This window comes from Hyperoodon ampullatus (genome assembly GCF_949752795.1).
Source record: "Hyperoodon ampullatus genome assembly, chromosome: 4".
In the NCBI taxonomy this organism is placed as follows: domain Eukaryota; kingdom Metazoa; phylum Chordata; class Mammalia; order Artiodactyla; family Ziphiidae; genus Hyperoodon; species Hyperoodon ampullatus.
The window spans coordinates 131908537-131934535 of record NC_136917.1 but is presented as its reverse complement, the minus strand read 5'-3'; the positions used below and the strand labels follow the sequence as shown (position 1 = coordinate 131934535).

General features: G+C 36.4%; 1 protein-coding gene across 1 annotated transcript in view; it reads left to right on the top strand.

Annotated features, from left to right (window-relative positions):
• MAP3K1 (mitogen-activated protein kinase kinase kinase 1) overlaps window positions 1-25999 on the top strand; it is a gene marked incomplete at its 3' end in the record, with an annotated part of 75388 nt that overhangs the window by 37265 nt on the left and 12124 nt on the right. The window contains exons 2-10 of the mRNA XM_079702378.1: window positions 3693-3843; window positions 4494-4694; window positions 8399-8599; window positions 9025-9141; window positions 9524-9672; window positions 15164-15285; window positions 15880-15961; window positions 16076-16256; window positions 18335-18613. Coding sequence (XP_079558504.1) covers window positions 3693-3843; window positions 4494-4694; window positions 8399-8599; window positions 9025-9141; window positions 9524-9672; window positions 15164-15285; window positions 15880-15961; window positions 16076-16256; window positions 18335-18613 — 1483 coding nt within the window. The remainder of the gene's footprint in view (window positions 1-3692; window positions 3844-4493; window positions 4695-8398; window positions 8600-9024; window positions 9142-9523; window positions 9673-15163; window positions 15286-15879; window positions 15962-16075; window positions 16257-18334; window positions 18614-25999) is intronic.

Genomic DNA, 25999 nt, shown 5'->3' with positions numbered 1-25999 from the left:
ATTATAACAGCATTTGATTCTAAAAGGCATTCAGATTTCAGAGATATTAAAATGTGAGGCACAGGCATGGGAAAGTTGAACTAAGAAAGGAAAGTTTATACAAGTTTAGTGGAGGAGGTCGCAATGGGGCCTGGGACCAGGGGCCCCCATGGCAGGCTCGGCAGAGCCGGGGCTCCAGGAGGACACGCTGAGGGTCCGGTCCTAGCTGCCTTCCTTAGGCGGGGTAATTTTTTTTTTAATGTGAAAAAATACACATTTTAGAATTAATGATATATAGTTATTACTTATGAAGACATTAGAAAAAACACTTAGGTTTATATTTGCAGATCAATTTAGGAACAACAAAAATTGTTCTACTGAATAAGATCTAAATTACAAACTGAGTCTTAATTAAATATGGAACTGTAAAAAGATTAACATGAGTAATCATTAAATTTTAAAACTAGGAAGATCCTTAGAGCTGCCAAAGATGTTAGTAAATGATCATTCATTTAATATTTGTTTTAATACCTATTGTAAGCCAGACATTGTTAGATGTTGGTTGTATAGCCATGAATGAAACACTCACTGTTCCCTCCCTTTGTGGAGCTTACATTTTGGGGGTTGCGGTGGTTTATAGGTTTGCAAATTGCAATGAGCGCTTTAAAGCAAAAGCACAGAGCTGTGAAAGAGTGGAACTCGAGATTCCTAATTTGAGATTGTGAAGGTCTGTAAGGAGTTGAAGAAAAGCCAAAGAGTGGGTAGAAATGAACAAGGTAAAAAGTAGACAAGTAAGAAACAGCCTGAGCAAAAAACCCGAGCAGGAAAGATGTTGGAGCCAGGCAGTGAAAGAAACAACAGAAGGGGGTGGGCGGTCTGGGTGACTTCAGTTGAGGTAAGACTGGATGATGCAGGGCCTCACAGGCCATAAGATTCTGGATTTTAGTCTAAGCCCAGGGGGAAGCCACCAGAGAGGGTTTTAATGGGGGAGGTAACCTTGGCTGCTCTGTGAAGCCTGGATTGGAGTAAGATTCAAAGTGAAGAAGCTGTTGCTAGTTCAGACCAGCCAAGTTGGCAACTTGGCCTGGGTGTTTTGAATGGAAGATCTGTTTTCTTGAAAATAAATTGTCAGTATTACCTGAAGTCTTAATTTTGTGTACATTTGGACCCAGCAATTCCATTTCAGGACATTGATTCTAAAGAAATAATCTTAGATGTGTGCAGAAGTTGAGCTACTAGTATGTTTATCCTCTATTATTTATAATAAGAAATTGGTTTGAAAGATGACAGTATTTTGAAAACAAGTGGAAAGGAAAGAGGAAAATCATACTGACTTTAAGGAAGCCACATCATCCAGGAAGATTTGTTTAGATAAGGAGAGTTCTCTGTGTGTTTGAGCGGGTACTAGGGAAAGGACACTGAAAATACAGAATTGAGAAGAGATGCTCATAAAACAAATTTGGGGGAGGAGAGACATCTAGGACCAGGGGAAGATAAGCATCTTTGTCAGGGAGTGCTGCACCATCTGGTGTAAAAATGCACTGCAGTTCTACAATGGGACTTACTAGCCTGGGAACCTAAGCCATGCCTTGCAACATTGTTACAGGGGGGAAAGTGCTTTTCAAACCAGAGTTGTAAGTGAATTTGTAGTATGCGGTCAGCCCATGAATTTGATTGCCTATAAATCTGAGCTTCCCTGGGTAAGTACTGACTGAGCAGGATGAAGTTTTGAGAGAGTATTTCTCTCTCTCTACCCTCCCCGCCTTCTTTCCCTCTCCCTTACTTTTCCCCTTCCCTTTCCTCCCTCCCTTCCTTAGCCTCTCGTCCCTCCCTTTTCCTCTGACCCACCCCTAACATTTACACTTCATGATATATTTAGGGAAGGAAAAACAGCCAAACACTTATAAGTAAATAATAAAATCAACTTCCTCCCTCCTTCCCTCCCTTCCTTCTTCCCTCCCTCCCATATTACCTTTCTTTGTGACAGTTTTTGTACCTACGTGGTGGAAATATTTTACTATACCGTCTTAATGCCCCTTTGCAAGTTTCAAATGTTAGTGTTCTTTGCATTACTAAAAATATCTAGGCCAGTCTCTGGCACAGAGGTATTTAACATACTGGTTTTCACTCCCCTCACAGTGTTGATGCTTAAGTAAAACCAGTTAACTGTTATTTCCTTTCTAGTGCATATTTAGTTTTAAGTAGGTTTTTTTTGTCTTGTTCTTTGAGTTTTGTTTTGTTTTTTTTTTTTTGGCTGGTTCTTTGCAAATACTGCTGCTTTATAGTTATGAATAGCTGGAAAATTCCTAGAGGAGTTTAAATTTGACTTTTTGGTAAGCTTGCAGTTATCATCTCTGGTATTTCCTTGAGTATTTCCTTTTCCTATCAGTGTAAAAAAATAACTATTTTGTAGCTTTACAGAATTTCCAAAATAGTTACTGAAGTTAGCTTAGTATTTTTAAAATTGTTACTTCTCCCAGAATGCAGTTGCTTTAACTCTTTCCTTATGAACCAGTTTTAAAACCCATGCCTGTATATATTGTGTGTTGCATATATCCATGTATGGATATGAGTGTATTTTGAAGTTAGTGGATGTTTTACCTATTAGGCTTTGTAGAAATAGTTCTCAAAAGTTACCAGCCTGCAGGTTATTTTATTATGGTAACTCCACAGTATATTATGGAGTAAAGATCAAAATGTATGTACCAGGTCATTTTTACTATTTATATATGGAGTACCACAAGTACTATATCATGTTCTGAGAAAACAAATTTAATCATTGAGGTGTTGAAAAAATATTGTGGGATCACAGAAGATGTGGTTAGGTTTCACCTAGCTTATTAAATATTTAGCTGATTTCAGCAAATGAGCATATCCACCAGATTTTATCTATATTGACTTAAATTGTTGGAATTCCTGGGATAAATAGTAGTGAAATACTCTTCTAAATATTTGTCTGTTATATACTTGAGTATGTTAGAATGGTGTAATTAGAAACAGTGCAGTTTTCATGAATGTATTTGTTAATGCAGTGCTTAATGTCTTAGGATGCTTTTTATTAACTACCTAGAAACAGAGGTCTGCATTAATATTACTAGTAAGCCTGCACCTTCTAAATAGAACCTTTCTTTTTTTTTAATAAATTTATTTATTTATGGTTGTGTTGGGTCTTCATTGCTGTGTGCAGGCTTTCTCTAGTTGTGGTGAGCGGGGGCTACTCTTCGTTGTGGTGTGTGGGCTTCTCATTGTGGTGCTTGTTTCAGAGCACGGGCTCTAGATGCACGGGCTTCAGTAGTTGTAGCATGCAGGCTCAGTAGTTGTGGTTCGCGGGCTCTAGAGTGCAGGCTCAGTAGTTGTGGCGCACGGGATTAGTTGCTCTGCGGCATGTGGGATGTTCCCGGACCAGGGCTCGAACCCGTGTCCCCTGCATTGGCAGGTGGATTCTTAACCACTGCGCCACCAGGGAAGCCCAGAACCTTTCTTTTTAAAGGCTAATATTAAACTCTTGTTATCAGGCAACATTCAACACTATCCATGTTATAATTTCAACAATATAATGTGACTCACAATGATATTTTCATATCTTGCTTAAATCATTTGGGGGTTTTAGCAGTTATCTTTTTAGTTACATGTCCATTGAAAGTATGAAATAGAACCGTATTGTTCTTGGAAATTTTTTTTCATATATAAATCTCATTCTCCTTCCATTTCAGGCGTGAGATGGAGAATAAAGAAACTCTCAAGGGGTTGCACAAGATGGACGATCGCCCAGAAGAACGAATGATCAGGGAGAAACTGAAGGCAACCTGTATGCCAGCCTGGAAGCACGAATGGCTGGAAAGGAGAAACAGGAGAGGCCCTGTGGTGAGTGACTGTGGGTTACCTGCTAATAAGGAAGAAAGCATAGGAGGAAATGAAAAATTAAGCATAAATAGATCCTCTTGTAAGCTTTTTTTTCCTTCTTCATTTTAAATGCAGTGGTTTTATTTGCCTTGATATTTTCTAGACACTTGAACAAAACATAGCTAAAACTATTCTCATTAAGCAACTTAAACTGTTCTAAGAACTAATCCCTTTGGTTGAGTGGGAGAGGTAATGCTTAAAGCAACACTGCCCTCTAATGTCAGTATCTAAAATCCTTTAATTAGAGATTTACATTGTACTTAAAAAAGAAAAGCAATTTTTCCAATTTTATTTTGATGTTTTATCTCTAAGGTAGGATCTAAGGATCTTAATTCCAAATCTTCTAAAATCATGTATGACAACATTTTAAAATGTATTATGTGTTATCAACATTTAGTTGATAAAGCCTAAACGACTAAAATCTGTATGGGTAAAAAATAGTCTTCATTTATGGCTTAAAGTAATAATAAAGAGAAGCTGATATATTGTCTGTTGTGTTTGTATAATACTGCATAATAAAAAACTCACTGAGCTCATGCCTTAGTCTGATGTTCAAATTTACTTATTTTTTTTATTTTTTAACTAATAAAAATATTGGCATTTTAATTTAGGTGGTAAAACCAATCCCTATTAAAGGAGATGGATCTGAAATTAATACCTTGGCAGCTGAGTCTCAAGGAGAGGGCCAGGCAAGCGCTGCTTCCTCAGCTCCCAAAGGCCGACGCAGTCCTTCCCCTGGCAGCTCCCCATCAGGCCGCACAGTGAAATCTGAATCTCCAGGAGTAAGGAGAAAAAAAGTTTCCCCGGTGCCTGTAAGTTAATGTTTTAGCAAATATGTTAAGTTTCTACAATCTTTAAACTTATTTATAACACGGAAAAGATTGGCTTGCCGTCTATTAGAGCAACAATTCCCAAAGTATGGCCCACAGACCCTTGCTTGGGGGAACCTGCCCTGAGATGCTTCCTGTGGATCCATTAGGTCAAAACTAATTTTGTAATAAAACTGAGATGTTACTTGCCTCTTTTACTGCATTGACATTTACAGTGGTGGGTAAAACTGCTGGTGAATTTGCCTGAATTAAAGCTATGACAGTAGAAACTGTATTCTTCACTTGGGTATTTGGCAAACATTTCCCTTAAGAAGAATTAAGTAAGACTCACTTCAAGGAAAACAACTGATATGTTTCTTCACTAGTGGTAAAATTTGAGATTTCAAGCAAAAATTAAGAGTTTTGGAAAACTCATATCCACCACTGTAAGCTTGAAAGCTTCCCAATACTTAGACTTTTCTATACGCCAGTGATATTATCAAATGTGATTTTTTTGTATATTGCACAATGAAATGTATGAACTTTTAGAAGATCTGCATAACTTAGTGAACCAGAATTTTCCATATGACCAGTGAATGATGAAACAAAATCATTCTTTAGTAAATGATCCATTCCAAGTATATAAAATAAACCATCTAGATTTTAATGTAACAGTAGGAAAAATTTGTTTATGTGGTTTCAGATTCCACATTACAGCCTCCTTTAAGGAAACCACTCCTTTGATGTAGTATCAAAGAAGAATATTCATCATTATTTGAAAAGGATTTTCCAAATACATATCTGTGTGAGGCCAGATTTTCTTCATGTACTTTAACCAAAACACTGTATCACAGCAGATTGAATGCAGAAGCATAGATGAGAATGTAGGTGTCTTCTGTATTGAGCCAGACATCAAAGAGACTTACAAAAAGATAGGTGCTAATCCTCTGAGAGAGACAGACAGACTTCCACCGGCAGAAAGCAAGTTAAACATTCTAACCTTGAACAAATGAGTGAATGGCAAAATGACTGAGATATAGTGACCACAAGGGGATATTTGGTTTTCCTCACATCTGAGGTTGTTAAAGCATATAAATACTTCAGAAAGTCAATTTTAAGTAAAAAATTTTTACAGTAAAGCCCAAAATTCTCAATAGTATTTATTGGCTTTATGTGGACACACCTTTAAATTAGCTGCTCAAAACAGGATCATTTATTAGCTCATGAATCTACAAATTGGGCAGGGCTCAGCAGGAGTGGCTTATGTCTGCTCCCCGTGGCATCTGCAGAAGCTGGAATATCCAAGACTGCTTCTTCACTCACATATCTGGTGCTTCACCTCGAACAGTTGGGGGCTGTTGGCATCTCTTTCTTACAGTATGGAAATTGGGTTGCAACAAGTGTTTCAAGCTAGGAAAGCACAAGGAACAGATTCTCTCTCACAGCCCTCAGAAGGAACCAACCCTGCCAGCGCCTTGATCTTGGACTTCAAGCCTCTGGAACTATGAGACAATAAATTTCTAAGTCCAAAAAAAAAAAGTGATTCAAGAGGGCAAATCTCAGCGTGGAAGCTCTTATCAAGCCACTACTTGCATCATGTTTACTAATGCCTTATTGCCCAAAGCCAGTTACATGCCCAAATCGAGAATCAACGTGGTAGAGGACTACAGAAGAGTGTAAATACTGGGAGGTGTGGTTCATGGGGGCCATCAAAGTAAAAGTCTACCACAAGTAAATACAGAATTGTGTCTCCCCTCCCCCTACACCTATTTTGGGATATGTGCTAGACAAAGTTACTTCCTCATTCTTTATAACAGCTACCTAACATTTCATTATCTGGATAAATCATGGCTTATTTGGTGAACTACATCCTAATGGACATTTATATTCCTTCTTAACTCCATTACTAAAAACAATGCTGCAAAAATATTTTTAATGCATACATCATTTTGCACATCTTTGAGCATATCCATAGTCTGAATACTTAGCAAGTCCAATAGCAGATGCATGTGTACTTGTTTTTGTTTTAAGTAATTGCCTATTAAAAATAATGGTTTTATTACGATATAATTCATATAATGTACAATTCACCTGTTTAAATTGTACTGTTCATTGAGTTTTGGTGTATTCACATAGTTGTAGCCATCACTGCAATAAATTTTAAAACACTTTCACCACCCCAACAAGAAACCCCAGGCTAATTAGCAGTCTCTCACCAGCCCTAGGCAACCACTAATCTACTTTGTGACTATATATAATTTGCCTATTCTGAACATTTTATATAAATGGAATCATATAATATGTATGGTCTTTTGTGACTGGTTTTTTGCACTTAGCATCATGTTTTCAAGGTTCATCCATGGTATAACTCCATTCATTTTTAATTGTAGAATAATATTCTATTGTATGGATATACATATTTTGTTTGTTCACTTATCAGTTGATGGGCATTTTGTTTCCACTTCTGGCTATTATGAATAATGCTACTGTGAACATTTCTGTACACATTTTTGTGTGGACATATCTTTTCATTTTTCTTGGGTATATACCTAGGAGTGGGATTGCTGGATCATATGTTTCACAAAGCAGCTACACCATTTTACATTCCCACCAGCACTGTATGAGGCTTCCAGTTGCTTCATTTTCTCACCAACTTTTATTACTTTTTAACTATTTGGTTAGGCATCAAAAAGAACTAGAATTTCCACTGGGCACTGATGGAAAGACCAAGTTCTAGGGGAATCAATGAAGTGGAGTGAGAGCAACATATATCACCCTCACCACAGGAGAGTTTTTATCAGCCTCCAGTGAGATGTCTTAATCTGGGAAGAGTCACTTGCCACTAGTTCTCTACAGAGTGTACCATGGGGGGAATTCCATGTAGCTGTTTGTAAATTACCAGTCACAAAAGAGCATTTAGTAATCCCTTAAGTGGAAGCCACGAAATTGGATGCTTAATTTTTATCACTAGAAACAAATCATTTAACCTGCTTATAAGGCGAATTTTCTGTGCTTTTTATTTTGATTTACGTAATACTTTTCAAAGAAGTCAAATACTTATATAGTAATTCGTAAAATTACCACATGGTTGTCTCTCTCGGCCAAAGATTTATTTTTAGTTACAGGGATGACAGATTTTAGAAGTTTACTCATAATGAGTATGTCAGACAAATGCATTTGCAAAATACATTTTGTCCCATCATATTATATATTGAGGCATTTTTTCAGAATATGAAAATGGTGTCGGCTATGGCCTTTTTTAGGTAACTTTTTTCTAATGGAGAAGTGAGCAATTTACCTAATTTTTTTTATTTTTTTAAAGCATTTCTTAATTTTTTAAAAAATTTATTTTATTTTCTTTTTGGCTGCATTGGGTCTTTGTTGCTGTGTTTGGGTTTTCTCTAGTTGCAGCCAGTGGGGGTTACTCTTCTTTGTGGTTCGCAGGTTTCTCGTTGCGGTGGCTTCTCTTGTTGCGGAGCACAGGCTCTAGGCGCGCGGGCTTCAGTAGTTGTGGCACGTGGGCTCAGCAGTTGTGGCTCGCGAGCTCTAGAGCTCAGGCTCAGTAGTTGTGGTGCATGGGCTTAGTTGCTCTGGGGCATGTGGGATCTTCCCGGACCAGGGCTTGAACCCATGTCCCCTGCACTGGCAGGTGGATTCTTAACCACTGTGCCGCCAGGGAAGTCCCCTAATTTTTAAATGTTGTGAAGTTTCAGAGTGGGAGAATCACACCACCTCGAAGAGCCCCTTCACCAGATGGCTTCTCACCATACAGCCCTGAGGAAACAAACCGCCGTGTAAACAAAGTGATGCGGGCCAGGCTGTACTTACTGCAGCAAATAGGGCCCAACTCCTTCCTGATTGGAGGAGACAGCCCAGACAATAAATACCGGGTGTTCATTGGGCCTCAGGTAGGAAGTGTCACCATTTTACATTTTATTAGGATCTGGTACTAACTCTATGCACTGTAACATTCTTAAATTTAGATCAGTTGTGTAATTCTCTTCAGTAAACTAAAGAGAATTCAAATTATATTTTGGGAACTAATAAACACTTTTATTTAATGTGTTTATGAAGGGTTTTACTATGATTTAATATACTTCAGAATACAAATTTGGTCTTTTTAATAAACCAAAAATAAGAGATTAATTCATGGAGATAGCTGTAGGCTTTTCTTGCGTATCCTTATATATCTTATTATATAAGGATAATGAAGAAAATTATAGAAAGTTTAGTATAATAAACTTGGAAATATTTAAAAGTGATCAACTTAGGAGTTCTAATAGGACACAGATTTATTAAACTATAGGTTTGTTTGTTTTTTTTAACTCTTTAGAACTGCAGCTGTGGGCGTGGAACATTTTGTATTCATCTACTATTTGTTATGCTCCGAGTGTTTCAGCTAGAACCTTCAGACCCAATGTTATGGAGAAAAACTTTAAAGAATTTTGAGGTAATTTTTAAATAAATGCTTTACAGTAAAATTGTCTACAGATTTTTATGATATTCCTCACATTTTTCCATGAGCTTTAAATTTAAATAGACAGTGGTCATTTTAAAGGTGTGAAGGTATGTAAGGATTACTTGATGTTTGTAAATATTTCTCTTATAGTCTATTGACTAATTAGTTTTTCCTTCTAGACTAAAAAAAAGTAAACACTGACCTGCTGTAAAAATACTATCCTTAGTAAGCTATATGTATTCTTATTTTTGAAGCCCTTAAATTGGCTTTGTGAAAAACTTAAAAAATAAAAGGCAAATAATTCAATCTCTAGAACTCTTCTTATGTATATTATGGCACAAATGTCATTGTTACTGTCTTTTTTCAATGTTAGGTTGAGAGTTTGTTCCAGAAATATCACAGTAGGCGTAGCTCAAGGATCAAAGCTCCATCTCGTAACACCATCCAGAAGTTTGTTTCACGCATGTCAAATTCTCATACATTGTCATCATCTAGCACTTCTACATCTAGTTCAGAAAACAGGTTAGTACTTTTTAAGGAATTAAAAGCATTAATCCAGTGTTACTTTTTAATTTTAGGGATAATTTTTATATATATACTTGTTAAGTTGCTCTAAAATGATTTAATTATTGAACCTTGGCTTTCAAGGTAAAAATCAAGGGTAAAAAATAGTAAAGGTCATCTAAGTATATATATTTGGATATTTTGTCCTGAAAACTACAGTGTTGAAAATGGCACCTTAAATATCAGAATATAATAAATGTGCATTTCACAAGAAAAATCAGGTGGCAGGTATAAAATAAGTGGCTACTGTTTATCAATCATTACTTTGTGCCAAGCACCTAATATGTTGGTCTCATTAGGTAGGTTTTATCACTTTTGCAGATAATGAACCTGAGGCATTATATAAAGAATATGTCTATAATTTTTTGATATAAATAAATTATGTACAAGGCAAAGTGGTTATCCAGAATCACTTTCAAATATAGGATGTTTAAATTTCATGACGTCACTACTTCTCTCATAGATACTCGCAGGGAATCCTCATTACAGCCTATTTTACATGTGAGAACATAAGCAGGCTCTTCTGAACAAAGAGACTAATCAGTTGTAATTAAGAGATACAGTAGCTGTTAATCATAGTTGTTAATTAAAATCTGCAGTGCTTCTCAAACTTTTCCATCGCTTAGCTGCTGATAAGAATAAACTCATAACCCTGAAGGATCTGAGATGTAGCCCAATATGACAGGTGTGAAAAAATTAAGAGTATTGTCATAAAAAGTCATGTCAGTTTTCTTTCTTTTCCAAGATTTCTTTATTGCTTTAATGAAAAAATGAGGTTCTTAAAAATTACTCCAGAAAGGAGTGCTGCTTCTCTTAGGAGGGCACCCCCTATGTGTTCCCAGGAACCTCAGCCTGGGAAGCACTGGTCTAAGTGCTTTTAAGTCTCATTCTCATCCCATCAATCTTTTAAGTATTGTAACTACTTCAGAATTCATGAGGAATAGAAAGTGATGATATCAGGACAAGGGCAAGATGAAGTAAAGAATTGAGAGAGAAGTTTTTTCATCTACGGAAAAAGTAAATGTTTGAATTTTATTATTTTTTATTAAATGAATTGATTTTAGAATGAGAGTTTCATGAGTTTTTTTTGACATTAGAGATTTTCCAGTTTACATGGTTCAGTGATAAATAAAGCCAGAAGAGGTCATTTGAAAAAGGCAGAACTGGAACCTGAGTATCCTGATTTCTAGTTCAGGGCTCTTTCTCTTACCTGTTATCTCTTCTAAATAAATGAAAAAATTAGCTTTACTTCTCAAGCTTCCTTACCCAAACTTCTAGAGCCTTTCTCTTTTTGATTGATATTTCTGTAGCTTTTTATTTTGGAAAAAAATAATAACTGCTTAAAACCAGGTGGCCAAAGTTAAAATAGAAAGTCTCTCTCTCTAAGATGAAAAAAAGTACCCTTTCAATATGGGCTGTCCATAATTTGGGGATTTTATTGATTCATTTGAATTTTTGTGTCCAAGGGGGGAAACCAAAGAAGTTGTAATCTTCCTAAGATTATACTGTGTAGGTAAGTAGGTTAATGTTTCATGTAGTAATCACAAATTTTTATGTCTAAAATAAATATTTTAAGACTAAAATTAATTTAAAAAATTTATCTGGAGATCTTATTGCAGTATATTAATTTTAAATGGTATATAAGAAACAATGAAAAACAGAATTGGGACAGATTGAATATGCGTATAAAAAATAATTAACAAAACCTTACCAACAAAATAAAAGCTGCAAACAGAAACCTATGGTCCAGTACATAAATGGGCAAAGGACATGAAGAGAATTTTCACAAAAGAAGAATTTCAGGGTGCTGACAAACGTATGAAAACTGTTCAGGCAACCTAATAACTAAGGAAATGCTCACTTTAAAAATATATATATATATATCAGATTTATTTACAGAATTAGTAGATCCTTTGTAATGCGACAGTTCAGTTCTTATAAGATGCTTTACTGTATGTAGTGGTATAGCCTTTCTGGAAAAAAATAATGTGACTTTTTAAAACGTTTATAGTCATTGATCCAGTAAATGCATTTTTTATTTAAGAAAAAAATTTTAATTTGAGAAATGTACAAGACTTACATATATGGCTGTTTCTCAGAGTACTATGGTGAAAAATTGGGAACAACTTAAATATCCAGCAAATGAATGGTTAAAATATACCCATATTATGAATATTTCATGCAGCCATTAGAATTATGCTTTTGAAGAATACTGAGTGGCATGAAATAAAATCCAGATTATAATACTGTCATGCATGAACCCATTTTTTATATATAAAAGGTATTATAGGTACATAAATATTGAAATGAATTAAAAATTAATGGTTATTAATGGGTGGTATTATGACAGGTGACGTTTTTGTACTTTAAATACTTTGGGCTTTGAGGGTCATTGGGTCTCTGTCACAACTATTCAGCTCTGCCCTTGTAGCTGAAGTAGCCGTAGACAATATGTGAATGAATTGGTGTGGCTGTGTTCCAATAAATCTTTATTTACAGAAGCTTGACTAATTTGATCCCCCTTTAGTTCGCTAATCCCTGCTCTCTACTCAAGTGATTTTACTTCTGAAGAAACTGCTAGAAAGAAAATCTGAAATGTCAAAAAAGAGGGCACAAAGAGGTTTCTAACCGTTTCTTAAAATGTGGAAACAACTCAAATGTCCAGCAATAAGTGGATTCTTAAGAAGTTAGGATCTGTCTAATCAATGAAAAATTATGCCACCACTTGAGTTTAATAAGTAGAATTTTTACGATAAATCTCTTAAGAACATGAAATTGTACACGTATATAGATAAATGATCTGAATAATGTTTACAAAATATGTACTTGGAAAAAAGGCAGAAAATGCCCCAGAGTGGAATATTTTTAAGTCAGAAAAGCATTTAAGAAATAAGTTGCACTTACAATTTGACTAAATTGTGGAACTTTATTTTTCCTGTATTTAAGTCTTTTGAATAAGCTAATTTTGGTGTAATTATTTGAAAAATTATTTGATCTTGGGTCATCTTTGCCATTAGTATTTTTATTATAGATTGTTGTGTAAATCATTTCTGCAGTGTTTTCGTTAATTTTTGTCATTAATACATGCATATTTTAATAGCTTTCCCCCCCTCCTCATAGCTTCATAATTATGAAAAGAGATAGAGAGACAGGATAGATAACTGGGAGGGAGAGAGACTAGTAAGTGTGCTTCAGCTCAGGAATCACACATCGTGACATTGATGACATATTTGTTCAGCTTTCAGGGAAGTTTTTTGGGGAACTGTTATTTGCTGTCAGTCACTCAGACCTGTTTTTCAGGAATTATAGCTTAAGATAGTAGAAGTGTAATATTGAGCCCAGGCGAAAGCCTGAGCTTAGTAGAAACACGAATTTGTAGGGATAAGTAGGTTATGGGATAGTCTCCTCAAATTAAAGCCAAATGATAGATTTGCCACGAACTGTTCTGTGATCTTGGGCAGCTTACTTATAATACCCCAGAATCTTGTCTTTATGTTATAATGGAAATATTGTTATTGATTTTAAAAGCTATTCATCACATCATGAAGGTTCAAACAAAAATTTGTAAAATAGAAACAAACCTCCCCCCCTCCAGTCTGGGCTGCACACAAAATGACTACTGTTAACAGTTTTTAATACATCTTTTAAAATTATATAAAGAAAGGAATATAAAACTCTTCTGTGCATTCTATGGGTATGCAGACACACACATACCCCAATACTTCTCTCATCTTTCCTATTGTTAAGCAATATAGTCATGACATATATTTTGATCTGCAACTTGCTTTTTAAATTAAAAAAATTTTTTTACTTCATATATGAAGAACATTTTCCTCAATACAAAAAATATACACTACTTCAGCTATATAAGATTGTATGGATATGACAATGTATTTTGCCATTGCCATAATTAATGGACATTTAGTACACCTCTAATTTTTTGTTGGCCTATTAAATGCAATAAATTTTATATTTTTTTGTTTACATAAAATATTTCTGAAGGATAGAATTCTAGAAAATAGGTTTTTTTAGGTCATGGATATATACATTTAGTATTTTAAGAAATACTAGCAAATTCCTTTCTGAAAATTTCAGGGTTGTTTTTACTCCCACCAGTAGTGTATATGAGAGCCTGTTTTCCTATGCCATTATCAACCTACTTGATTTTTGTCGATCAGATTATCCCATTCCCCCCACAAAGACAAATAAAATAAGATAGAGCTTTATTAATTTAACATGTATTTTGTACTTCTCTTTTCACATTTATTGGCTATTGGTCTTTTTAATTTCAACTGCCTTTTTATCTTCTTTGCTTGTTTCACTGTTGAGTTGTTAATATTTTTTTTTTTTTTTTTTTTTTTTTTTTTTTTTTTTTTTTTTTTTTTTTTTTTTGTGGTATGCGGGCCTCTCACTGTTGTGGCCTCTCCCGTTGCGGAGCACAGGCTCCGGATGCGCAGGCTCAGCAGCCATGGCTCACGGGCCCAGCCGCTCCGCGGCATATGGGATCCTCCCAGACCGGGGCACGAACCCGTATCCCCTGCATCGGCAGGCGGACTCTCAACCACTGCGCCACCAGGGAGGCCCGAGTTGTTAATATTTTTCTTACTGATTTTATATTCACTTTGTATATAATAGGAATAGTCAAATATATACAATATAAATCAGATACACATAATAAAGTTATAATTTTGCCATAAATGGAACCATTCTATACAAGTTTGAATTCTGTCATGTTATCTGCTTTTTTTCACCATATGGTATATTATGGATCTCTGATCCTTTTCAAAGGCTTCATAGTGTCTGGGTGTACCATTTTCTTACCCTTCTTTTGATGTTCCTTTGGTTGATTTTTTTCCTTATGCTAAATAGTTCTGCAGTGAACATTCTCACACATATATCTTTATTACGTCTCTTTATTTCCTAGAAGTCTAGTTGAAAGGTTGTGTGCATTAAAAATGTGACATACTTGTTTCTAGGAAAGTTGGACTACACACACACCAAAATTGTCTGAGATGGGTCTTCATACTTAAGGATGTGGAATAGATAAGCTCTACAGTCCTTCTAATACTTGAAATCTTGAAACTGTTGGCATGTAGTATGTTTGTACATAGTCAAATCTTATAGCAGTTTGTTTACTCAAAAGGTACAATAACAGAATTTTGGGGATACATACATATCTCTCTAAGACTGTAGTTCATATATTGAATTACATTCATAGCAAGGAAAAAACCATATCCACAACCTATAAATACATGGTGGTATGAGTCTGATTCAAAATTACTGTATATTAGTAAGAGAAATATTTCTCAAATAGTTCCTATACAAGACGCTCCTAAACAAGAATTTCTAATTAATTTTTTCATAGTCTAAAGAAGCCACAATTGTTTTTAGCATATGGCATTAATTCTGTTCTTTTGTGGTTAATGCTTTTGTTTCCCCTTCTTTATAGTATAAAAGATGAAGAGGAACAGATGTGTCCTATTTGCTTGTTGGGCATGCTTGATGAAGAAAGTCTTACAGTGTGTGAAGATGGCTGCAGGAACAAGCTGCACCACCACTGCATGTCAATTTGTATGTGGCTCTTTTTCTCTCTGTGCTTACTCAGCGTGGTTCCTCTATCAGCTAACTATATTATTTAGGATTTTAACGTGGCCTTCAGCAAGACTGGTGAGAGAAGAAAAGAAGTATACCTAGGCCCTGTAAAGTTTTCAACAAGTAGGAGTTTAGGATCTCTTAGGGATGAGCAAAGAAATATTATGCAGTGTGACGTGTGGTAATGGAAGGCATGCACAGAATGAGAAACAGTTCTGACCTGGAAGATGCACGTGGAGGGGAGGAGGTGGAAGAAGGTCTGGGCAGGCCTTCCAGAGAGGGTGATGCCAAAGCAAGTTTTGGAATAACATTACCAGGTTATCAACTGGGCAGAATGTTTTGAAAAACAGTAAACAAAGTACTTGTTATATATAGCATGTTTAATAAAATAGCATTTGCAACAATTACAAGCATCAGAATAATTTAACCTTCCGTGTTTGCCTGCGCTTAGGTAAACATATAATGTTTTGAGGTTCCTTCCATATAAATCCTATACTAGCCATTATGAACAATTATTATATAAATACTTTAAACATTTATACTTTCCTAAGTTTTTTTTCCATAATTTTTCAGGGGCAGAAGAATGTAGAAGAAACAGAGAACCTTTAATATGTCCCCTTTGTAGGTCTAAGTGGAGATCCCATGATTTCTACAGGTAACAATTATGACTTAGTGATTTGGGTATGTTTAATAAAGAATAAAAATGCTCTCAAAGTGTTACTCAAATCTGTTAATTATTTCTAGCAAGCTTTGTTAATTTTTCATTTAGCCACGAGTTGTCAAGCCCTGTGGATTCCCCTTCCCTGCGAGCTGCACAGCAGCAAACCACACAGCAGCATCCCTTGGCTGGATCACAACGAAGGAATCAAGAGAGCAATTTTAATCTTACTCATTATGGAACTCAGCAGATCCCTCCTGCTTATAAAGATTTAGCTGAGCCATGGATTCAGGTTAGTAGTTCTGATTCTTCATTTCTCAAAGAAACATTTATAGACTAATTAATGTAGTTGTCTCCCCAGTTGTTTATAATTTAAGAAAGTACTTTTGCTTGCCTCCATCATGACTCGTATTCCATGGAAAATTTTAATTTTACCTTTGATGTTAATACTATGCCACTTATTATAGAGCTTAATCAAAATTTCTTTGAATCTCACCTCCCATCTCTAGAAACATCTTTCTAAACGAACAGACACAAAAGATTATTCAAGGATAGACACTAGAACCATTTAATGCTAAGTTGCTCCAATGTTTAATCCTGCCAAGAATTTGTCATTTTTCTTATTTGTTGCCATTTAAACTCAGTTTCTCCTATTCATATTCTCATGGCATATGTTAGGTACTCAATAATTGCTGAGTGGATGAGTAAGAAAAGAGTGTGGTATTTACCTTGTATTAGTCATTTTTATTGTAAGGACAGTTTCCATTCCTTTACTTTCTCTTCTGCTTAAATACTTTTTCATCCTTAGTAAATCGGAATTTCGGTTGGTTGGTTGGATTCTAATGATTTTCTTTGTTGTTATCTGCTTAGTCCATATGTAGAATCCAAAACCAGACATCTGCAGTAGATTATAGTGAAGTAAAATGTTTTTGAAATTCCATTAAATTCATTAACAGACACAATAACTCATTAAGCTTATACATCAGAAGGATTTATGTCCTTTTTCTTTTTGTGACCATTATAGTCCTGCAGCTTTTGAATTCTCTTTTCTTAGCATGTTAACAGCCTAATAGGAATCTAATAAAATTTACAAACTTAGTAAATATATTATTTATTTTATCTAGTTCATTACTGGTATTTAACATAGGCCCTCACCTGCCCCTTCATGAGTCCTCAAGAAAACTCTCAATTTGATACTAAGCTATTGGATGCCATTTTTTCAAGGCAGTGGTTCAGGTTTGTTTTGCTTAAGCTTTAGGTTGGCCTAAGCTATATATTCCTAGTTTTTGTTTTTTTTTTTTGCGGTACACGGGCCTCTCACTGTTGTGGCCTCTTCCGTTGCGGAGCACAGGCTCCGGACGCGCAGGCTCAGCGGCCGTGGCTCACGGGCCCAGCCGCTCCGCGGCATGTGGGATCTTCCCGGACTGGGGCACGAACCCGTGTCCCCTGCATCGGCAGGCGGACTCTCAACCACTGCGCCACCAGGGAAGCCCCCTAGTTTTTTAAAATTAGGAATATCATATAAGACATAATTAAGACTTAGTGGTATGCTGTTTAACAGTGCCAGGCATACAACTCTAATTGATTTATTCTCCTTTACTATCACTTTAAAACAGAACACATAAAAAAATTATGATTTATTTTCCCCAAAAATGTGTTTATTCATCCCTAATATTTAGAACTTTTTCAAATGATACATTATCTTAGATATTAAGTTTACTTTCAGCTAACTGGTCCATAATGTCAAGACCATGCACCCTTTCTTTTCTTTAGGGATTCTCTGGCTTTGCAGATGTGATAATGATGACTATAATGACATGCACTTTAATTTTAAGTATTTCATTATCCTTTGCTGATTTGAACACAGTGTTTTTCTTTAGTCTTGATTTTTCCACTCTATTCATTATATTTTTTCCAGTTAACCAAATAAGAGCCTTTGCCTTACTACTATCATTGGTAGGAGAAATACTCTTATCTCTTGAACACCTGCCCCAGTGCCTTTCTTGATTTGGCTTTTTTTAATCTTCAGTTTTTTCTCTGTAAACTACTTTAACACAAATACAAATTTGAGGTTCTTCACAGATATGTTTATTTTGTTTTGTGGTAAGCACCGGAGTACAGAAATGCATGTATATCCATCTAATTACTTAATGGCATTCACTCTTAGTTTTACTTGAGCTAATAAATGTTAAGGACTTTTGCTAATTGTCAGTTAACTTGAGTATGTCCTTACAGACACATTTGAAAATTGTATAGTATGGTGAAGACTTAAGAAATGCCCAATTTTCCTTTAGTAACCAAAAATCATACTTAATTCAAAACACTTCAGTTTTTCTTCACATTGAATTCATTTTGTTTGTTTGATGATAGGTATTTGGAATGGAACTCGTTGGCTGCTTATTTTCTAGAAACTGGAATGTAAGAGAGATGGCTCTCAGACGTCTTTCCCATGATGTTAGCGGGGCTCTGCTGTTGGCAAATGGGGAGAGCACTGGAAATTCCGGGAGCAACGGCCGGAGCAGCCCGAGTGCTGGAGCTGCCAGTGGGTCTTCCCAGACCAGTGTCTCAGGAGATGTGGTGGAGGCATGCTGCAACGTTTTGTCAATGGTCTGTGCTGACCCTGTCTACAAAGTGTACGTTGCTGCTTTAGTAAGTAGCTTTATTCTACAACCATAGCGTTATGGGTTTCTTGGGTTTTTTTTTTTTTTTTGACAGTTTGCAGATATCATTTTTAAGATTCAGTAAAACTACTTTACCTAATTTAATTCTGGAAAATCCAAAAATTTTTTTTATTCCATAATCCCAGGAAATTGCAGTCTTCCATTTAACCTCTTCACTTGGATTTTACTCGTTTTAATCTGGTCAAATTTTCTTATATGCTGTTTACTTTTCTCTACTCTAAAGTAGCAATAACAGGACTTCCCTCATGGCACAGTGGTTAAGAATTGCCTACCAATGCAGGGGACACGGGTTTGATTCCTGGGCCAGGAAGATCCTACATGCCGCAGAACAGCTAAGCCACAACTGCTGAGCCTACGTGCCACAACTACTGAGCCTGAGTGCCTAGAGCCTGTGCTCTGCAAGAAGAGAAGCCACTGCAACGAAGCCCCTGCTCACCGCAACTAGAGAAAGCCCATGCGCAGCAATGAAGACCCAACGCAGCCAAAAAAAAGCAATAGCTTGCAATTCATACCTTCACGTTTGCCTTACATTATACATGACCAACTTAAAGATTCTTTATGGGATAGCAAAGTAACCAGAGTTACTTTGATTTTTTTAAAATTTGATATTAGACATATATTTTTTATTAATTTGATATTAGACATTAAGAAGAACTGATTTGGGGGACTTCCCTGGTGGTCCAGTGGTAAAGAATCCTCCTTGCAGTGCAGGGGACTCAGGTTTGATCCCTGCTCAGGTAACTAAGATCCCACGTGCTGTGGGACAGCTAAGCCTGCGTGCCACAACTACTGAGCTCACAGGCCTCAACAAGAGAGCCCATGTGCCGCAAACTACAGAGCTGACACACTCTGGAGCCTGTGAACCACAGCTAGAGAGAGAAAACCCACATGCCACAACTAGAAAGTAGCCCGAGCACTGCAACAAAAGATCCCACGTGCCTCAACGAAAGATCCCACGTGCCGCAACTAAGACCTGACACGGCCAAAAATATAAATAAAATAAATAAGTATAAAAAAAAAGAACTGATTTTTAATGAACGTTTTATGGAAATTCAGAAACCTTTTCACAAAAGAGGATTCCATGACATAGATTACTAAGTTGTTTTTCTAGTTTAACCTGTTAGAAGTTGTCTTTCATGAGTGAGATGGAATGACAAGGAGGCTGTTCTGTTTGTAATTTTGTAGGCTAAAATTTGACTTTCTCCATTATTGAGTATATACATCTTTAGAACAGGGTTTCTCAACCTCAGCACTTACTGACATTGACACATAATTATCTGTTGGGGGCAGGGGTGCTATCTTATGCACTTTAGGATGTTTAGTAGCATCCTTGGTGTATACCCACTAGATACCAATGGCCATCCTATCCTCCCCTTAGTCATGACAACCAGCAATGTCTCCAGGCATTGCTGAATGTCCCCTGAGGGCCCCAACTGCCCCCCAGTTTAGGACCACTGCTTTATTTTTATTATATATATATATATTTTTTTTAACAGCAGGTTCTTATTAGTCATCAATTTTATAATTTTATCCACATCAGTGTATACATGTCAATCCTAATCTCCCAGTTCATCCCACCACCACCACGCGCCCCCGCCACTTTCGACCCTTGGTGTCCATATATTTGTTCTCTACACCTGTGTCTCAGTTTCTGCCCTGCAAACCAGTTCATCTGTACCATTTTTCTAGGTTCCACATATATACGATAATATATGGTATTTGTTTTTCTCTTTCTGACTTACTTCACTCTGTATGACAGTTTCTGGATTCATCCACGTCTCTACAAATGACCCAATTTTGTTCCTTTTTATGGCTGAGTAATATTCCATTGTGTATATGTACCACATCTTCTTTATCCATTCATCTGTCGATGGGCATTTAGGTTGCTTCCATGACCTGGCTATTGTAAACAGTGCTGCAATGAACATTGGGGTGCATGCGTCTTTTTGAATTAATGGTTTTCTCTGGGTATATGCCCAGTAGTGGTATTGCTGGTAATTCTATTTTTGTTCTTTAAGGAACCTCCATACTGTTCTCCATAGTGGGTGTATCAATTTACATTCCCACCAACAGTGCAAGAGGGTTCCCTTTTCTCCACACCCACTCCAGCATTTGTTGTTTGTAGGTTTTCTGATGATGCCCATTCTAACTGGTGTGAGGTGATACTTCATTGTAGTTTTGATTTGCATTTCTCTAATAGTGATGTTGAGCAGCTTTTCATGTGCTTCTTGGCCATCTGTATGTCTTCTTTGGAGAAATGTCTATTTAGGTCTTCTGCCCATTTGTTGATTGGGTTGTTTGTTTTTTTAATATTGAGCTGCATGAGCTGTTTATATATTTTGGAGATTAATCCTTTGTCCATTGATTCGTTTGTAAATATTTTCTCTCATTCTCAGGGTTGTCTTTTCATCTTGTTTGTAGTTTCCTTTGCTTTGCAAAAGCTTTTAAGTTTCAGTAGGTCCCATTTGTTTATTTTTGTTTTTATTTCCATTACTCTAGGAGGTGGATCAAAAAAGATCTTGCTGTGCCTTATGTCATAGAGTGTTCTGCCTGTGTTTTCCTCTAAGAGTTTTATAGTGTCCAGTCTTACATTTAGGTGTCTAATACATTTTGAGTTTATTTTTGTGTATGGTGTTAAGGAGTGTTCTAATTTCATTCTTTTGCATGTAGCTGTCCAGTTTATCCAGCACCACTTATTGAAGAGGCTGTCTTTTCTCCATTGTATATCCTTGCCTCCTTTCTCATAGATTAGTTGACCATAGGTGTGTGGGTTTATCTCTGGGCTTTCTATCCTGTTCCATTGATCTGTATCTCTGTTTTTCTGCCAGTACCATATTGTCTTGATTACTGTAGCTTTGTAGTATAGTCTGAAGTCAGGGAATCTGACTTCCTCCAGCTCCGTTTTTTTCCCTCAAGACTGCTTTGGCTATTTGGGGTCTTTTGTGTCTCCATACAAATTTTAAGATTTTTTGTTCTAGTTCTGTAAAAAATGCCATTGGAAATTTGATAGGGATTGTATTGAATCTGTAGATTGCTTTGGGTAGTATAGTCATTTTCACAATATTGATTCTTCCAATCCAAGAACATGGTATATCTCTCCATCTGTTTGTATCATCTTTAATTTCTTTCAACAGTGTCTTACAGTTTTCTGCATACAGGCCTTTTGTCTCCCTACGTAGGTTTATTCCTAGGTATTTTATTCTTTTTGTTGCAGTGGTAGATGGGAGTTTCCATAATTTCTCTTTCAGATTTTTCCTCATTAGTGTATAGGAATGCAAGAGATTTCTGTGCATTAATTTTGTATCCTGCAACTTTACCAAATTCATTGATTAGCTCTAGTAGTTTTCTGGTGGCATCTTTAGGATTCTCTATGTATGGTATCATGTCATCTGCAAACAGTGACAGTTTTACTTCTTCTTTTCCAATTTGTATTCCTTTTATTTCTTTTTCTTCTCTGATTGCTGCAACTATGACTTCCAAAACTATGTTGAATAATAGTGGTGAGAGTGGACATCCTTGTCTTGTTCCTGATCTTAGAGGAAATGCCTTCAGTTTTTCACCATTGAGAATGATGTTTGCTGTGGGTTTGTCGTATATGGCCTTTATTATATTGAGGTAGGTTCCCTCTATGCCCACTTTCTGGAGAGTTTTTTTCATAAATTGGTGTTGAACTTTGTGAAAAGCTTTTTCTGCATCTATTGAGATGATCATATGGTTTTTATTCTTCAGTTTGTTAATGGTGTATCACATGATTGATTTTCATATATTGAAGAATCCTTGCATCCCTGGGTTAAATCCCACTTGATCATGGTGTGTGATCCTTTAAATGTGTTGTTGGATTCTGTTTGCTAGTATTTTGTTGAGGATTTTTGCATCTATATTCATCAGTGATATTGGTCTGTAATTTTCTTTTTTTTGTAGTGTCTTTGTCTGGTTTTGGCATCAGGGTGATGGTGGCCTCATAGAAGGAGTTTGGGAGTGTTCCTTCCTCTGCAGTTTTCTGGAAGAGTTTGAGAAGGATGGGTGTTAGCTTGTCTCTAAATGTTTGGTAGAATTCACCTGTGAAGCCATCTGGTCCTGGACTTTTGTTTGTTGGAAGATTTTTAATCACAGTTTCAATTTCATTACTTGTGATTGGTCTGTTCATATTTTCTATTTCTTCCTGGTTCAGTCTTGGAAGGTTATACCTTTCTAAGAATTTGTCCATTTCTTCCAGGTTTTCCATTTTATTGGCATAGAGTTGCTTGTAGTAGTCTCTTAGGATGCTTTGTATTTCTGCAGTGTCTGTTGTAACTTCTCCTTTTTCATTTCTAATTTTATTGATTTGAGTCCTCTCCCTCTTTTTCTTAATGAGTCTGGCTAATAGTTTATCAATTTTGTTTATCTTCTCAAAGAACCAGCTTTTAGTTTTATTGATCTTTGCTATTGTTTTCTTTGTTTCTATTTCATTTATTTCTTCTCTGATCTTTATGATTTCTTTCCTTCTGCTAACTTTCGGTTTTGTTTGTTCTTCTTTCTCTAGTTCCTTTAGGTGTAAGGTTAGATTGTTTATTTGAGATTTTTCTTGTTTCTTGAGGTAGGCTGGTATTGCTATAAACTTCCCTCTTAGGACGGCTTTCGCTGCATCCCATAGGTTTTGGATCGTCATGTTTTCATTGTCATTTGTCTCTAGGTATTTTTTGATTTCCTCTTTGATTTCTTCAGTGATCTCTTGGTTATTTAGTAACGTATTGTTTAGCCTCCATGTGTTTGTGTTTTTTATGTTTTTTTCCCATAATTGGTTTCTAATCTCATAGTGTTGTGGTCAGAAAAGATACTTGATATGATTTCAGTTTTCTTAAATTTACTGAGGCTGATTTGTGACTCAAGATGTGATCTATCCTAGAGAATGTTCTGTGCGCACTTGAGAAGAAAGTGTAATCTGCTGTTTTGGGATGGAATGTCCTATAAATATCAATTAAATCTGTCTGGTCTGTTGTCTCATTTAAAGCTTGTGTTTCCTTAGTAATTTTCTGTTTGGATGATCTGTCCATTGGTGTAAGTGAGGTGTTAAAGTCCCCTACTATTACTGTGTTACTTCGATTTCCTCTTTTATAGCGGTTAGTAGTTGCCTTATGTATTGAGGTACTCCTATGTTGGGAGCATATATATTTATAATTGTTACATCTTCTTCTTGGATTGATCCCTTGATCATTATGTAGTCCTTCCTTGTCTCTTGTAACATTAAAGTCTGTTTTATCTGATACGAGTATTGCTACTCCACCTTTCTTTTGATTTCCATTTGCATGGAATATCTTTTTGCATCCCCTCACTTTCCGTCTGTATGTGTCCCTAGGTCTGAAGTGGGTCTCTTGTAGACAGCATATATATGGGTCTTGTTTTTGTGTCCATTCAGCGAGCCTGTGTCTTTTGGTTGGAGCATTTAATTCATTCACGTTTAAGGTAATTATTGATATGTATGTTCCTATGACCATTTTCTTAATTGTTTTGGGCTTGTTTTTGTAGGTCCTTTTCTTCTCTTGTGTCCCCCACTTAGAGAAGTTCCTTTAGCATTTGTTGTAAAGCTGGTTTGGTGGTGCTGAATTCTCTTAGCTTTTTTGTTTGTCTGTAAAGCTTTTGATTTCTCCATCGAATATTGCCGGGTAGAGTAATCTTGGTTGTAGGTTCTTCCCTTTCATCACTTTAAATATGTCATGCCACTCCCTTCTGGCTTGTAGAGTTTCTGCTGAGAAGTCAGCTGTTAACTTTATGGGAGTTCCCTTGTATGTTATTTGTCATTTTTCCCTTGCTGCTTTCAATAATTTTTCTTTGTCTTTAATTTTTGCCAATTTGATTACTGTGTGTCTTGGTGTGTTTCTCCTTGGGTTTATCCTGTATGGGACTCTGTGCGCTTCCTGGACTTGGGTGGCTATTTCCTTTCCCGTGTTAGGGAAGTTTTCGACTATAATCTCTTCAAATATTTTCTCGGGTCCTTTCTCTCTCCTCCTTCTGGGACCCCTATAATGCAAATGTTGTTAGGTTTAATGTTGTCCCAGAGGTCTCTTAGACTGTCTTCATTTCTTTTCATTCTTTTTTCTTTATACTGTTCTGCAGCAATGAATTCCACCATTCTGTCTTCCAGATCACTTATTCGTTCTTCTGCCTCCGTTATTCTGCTATTGATTCCTTGTAGTGTATTTTTCATTTCAGTTATTGTATTGTTCATCTCTGTTTGTTCTTTAATTCTTCTAGGTCTTTGGTTAAACATTTCTTGCATCTTCTCGATCTTTGCCTCCATTCTTTTGCTGAGGTTCTGGATCATCTTCACTATCATTATTCTTAATTCTTTTTCTGGAAGGTTGCCTATCTCCACTTCATTTAGTTGTTTTTCTGGGGTTTTATCTTGTTCCTTCATCTGGTACATAGCCCTCTGCTTTTTCATCTTGTCTACCTTTCTGTGAATGTGGTTTTTGTTCCACAGGCTGCAGGATTGTAGTTCTTCTTAGGACCACTGCTTTAGTATAATTCTTATCTGGTCTGGTTTTTCTTTTAATTCTTCCACTTCATTTTTTAAATTTATTTATTTTATTTGTTTTTGGCTGCGTTGGGTCTTCGTTGCTACGCACACGCTTTCTCTAGTTGCAGTGTGCGGGCTTCTCTTGTTGCAGAGCATGGGCTCTAGGCGTGCAGGCTTCAGCAGCTGCAGCACGCAGGCTCAGTAGTTGTGGTTCGCGGGCTCTAGAGCACAGAGTCAGTACTTGTGGCACACAGGATTAGTTGCTCCACGGCATGTGGGATCTTCCCAGACCAGGAATCAAACCTGTGTCCCCTGCACTGGCAGGAGGATTCTTAACCACTGTGCCACCAGGGAAGCCCCTGGTCTGTTTTTAAAACTCATTTCATTTCTCTGCTTCCACTCTTAATCTTTTTCTAATCCATCCTATAACAACTCTGCCTAGCAAATCTTCTTTTTGAAAGGTAGTATAGTATAGTGTTTATGAACATTAGTTTGGAGTCAAAATTGAGTGACCTCATAATTTATCATCCCAACTGGGATACTTGGATAATCTGCTCAACTGGGACTGGCCTAGGCAATCTGGATATATGGTCAAAATCAGAGAGACTTTGATTCGAATTCTGGTTCTCCAGTTTGCTAGCAGTGTAACTTTTTAGGACTCTTAAACTTCAGCTTTTCACCTATAAAATAATGAAAATATGTACCTCTTAGGTCTGAAATGAGATTGTGTTAGATACCTCTAACTGTAATGTCTAGTACATTATGAGAACATTGAATATAATAGTCATCATTATTCCTTAAATGCCACTTTATTCCCCAGCTCAGAAACCTATAGAGGTTTCTGTTTCTTCAACAGCA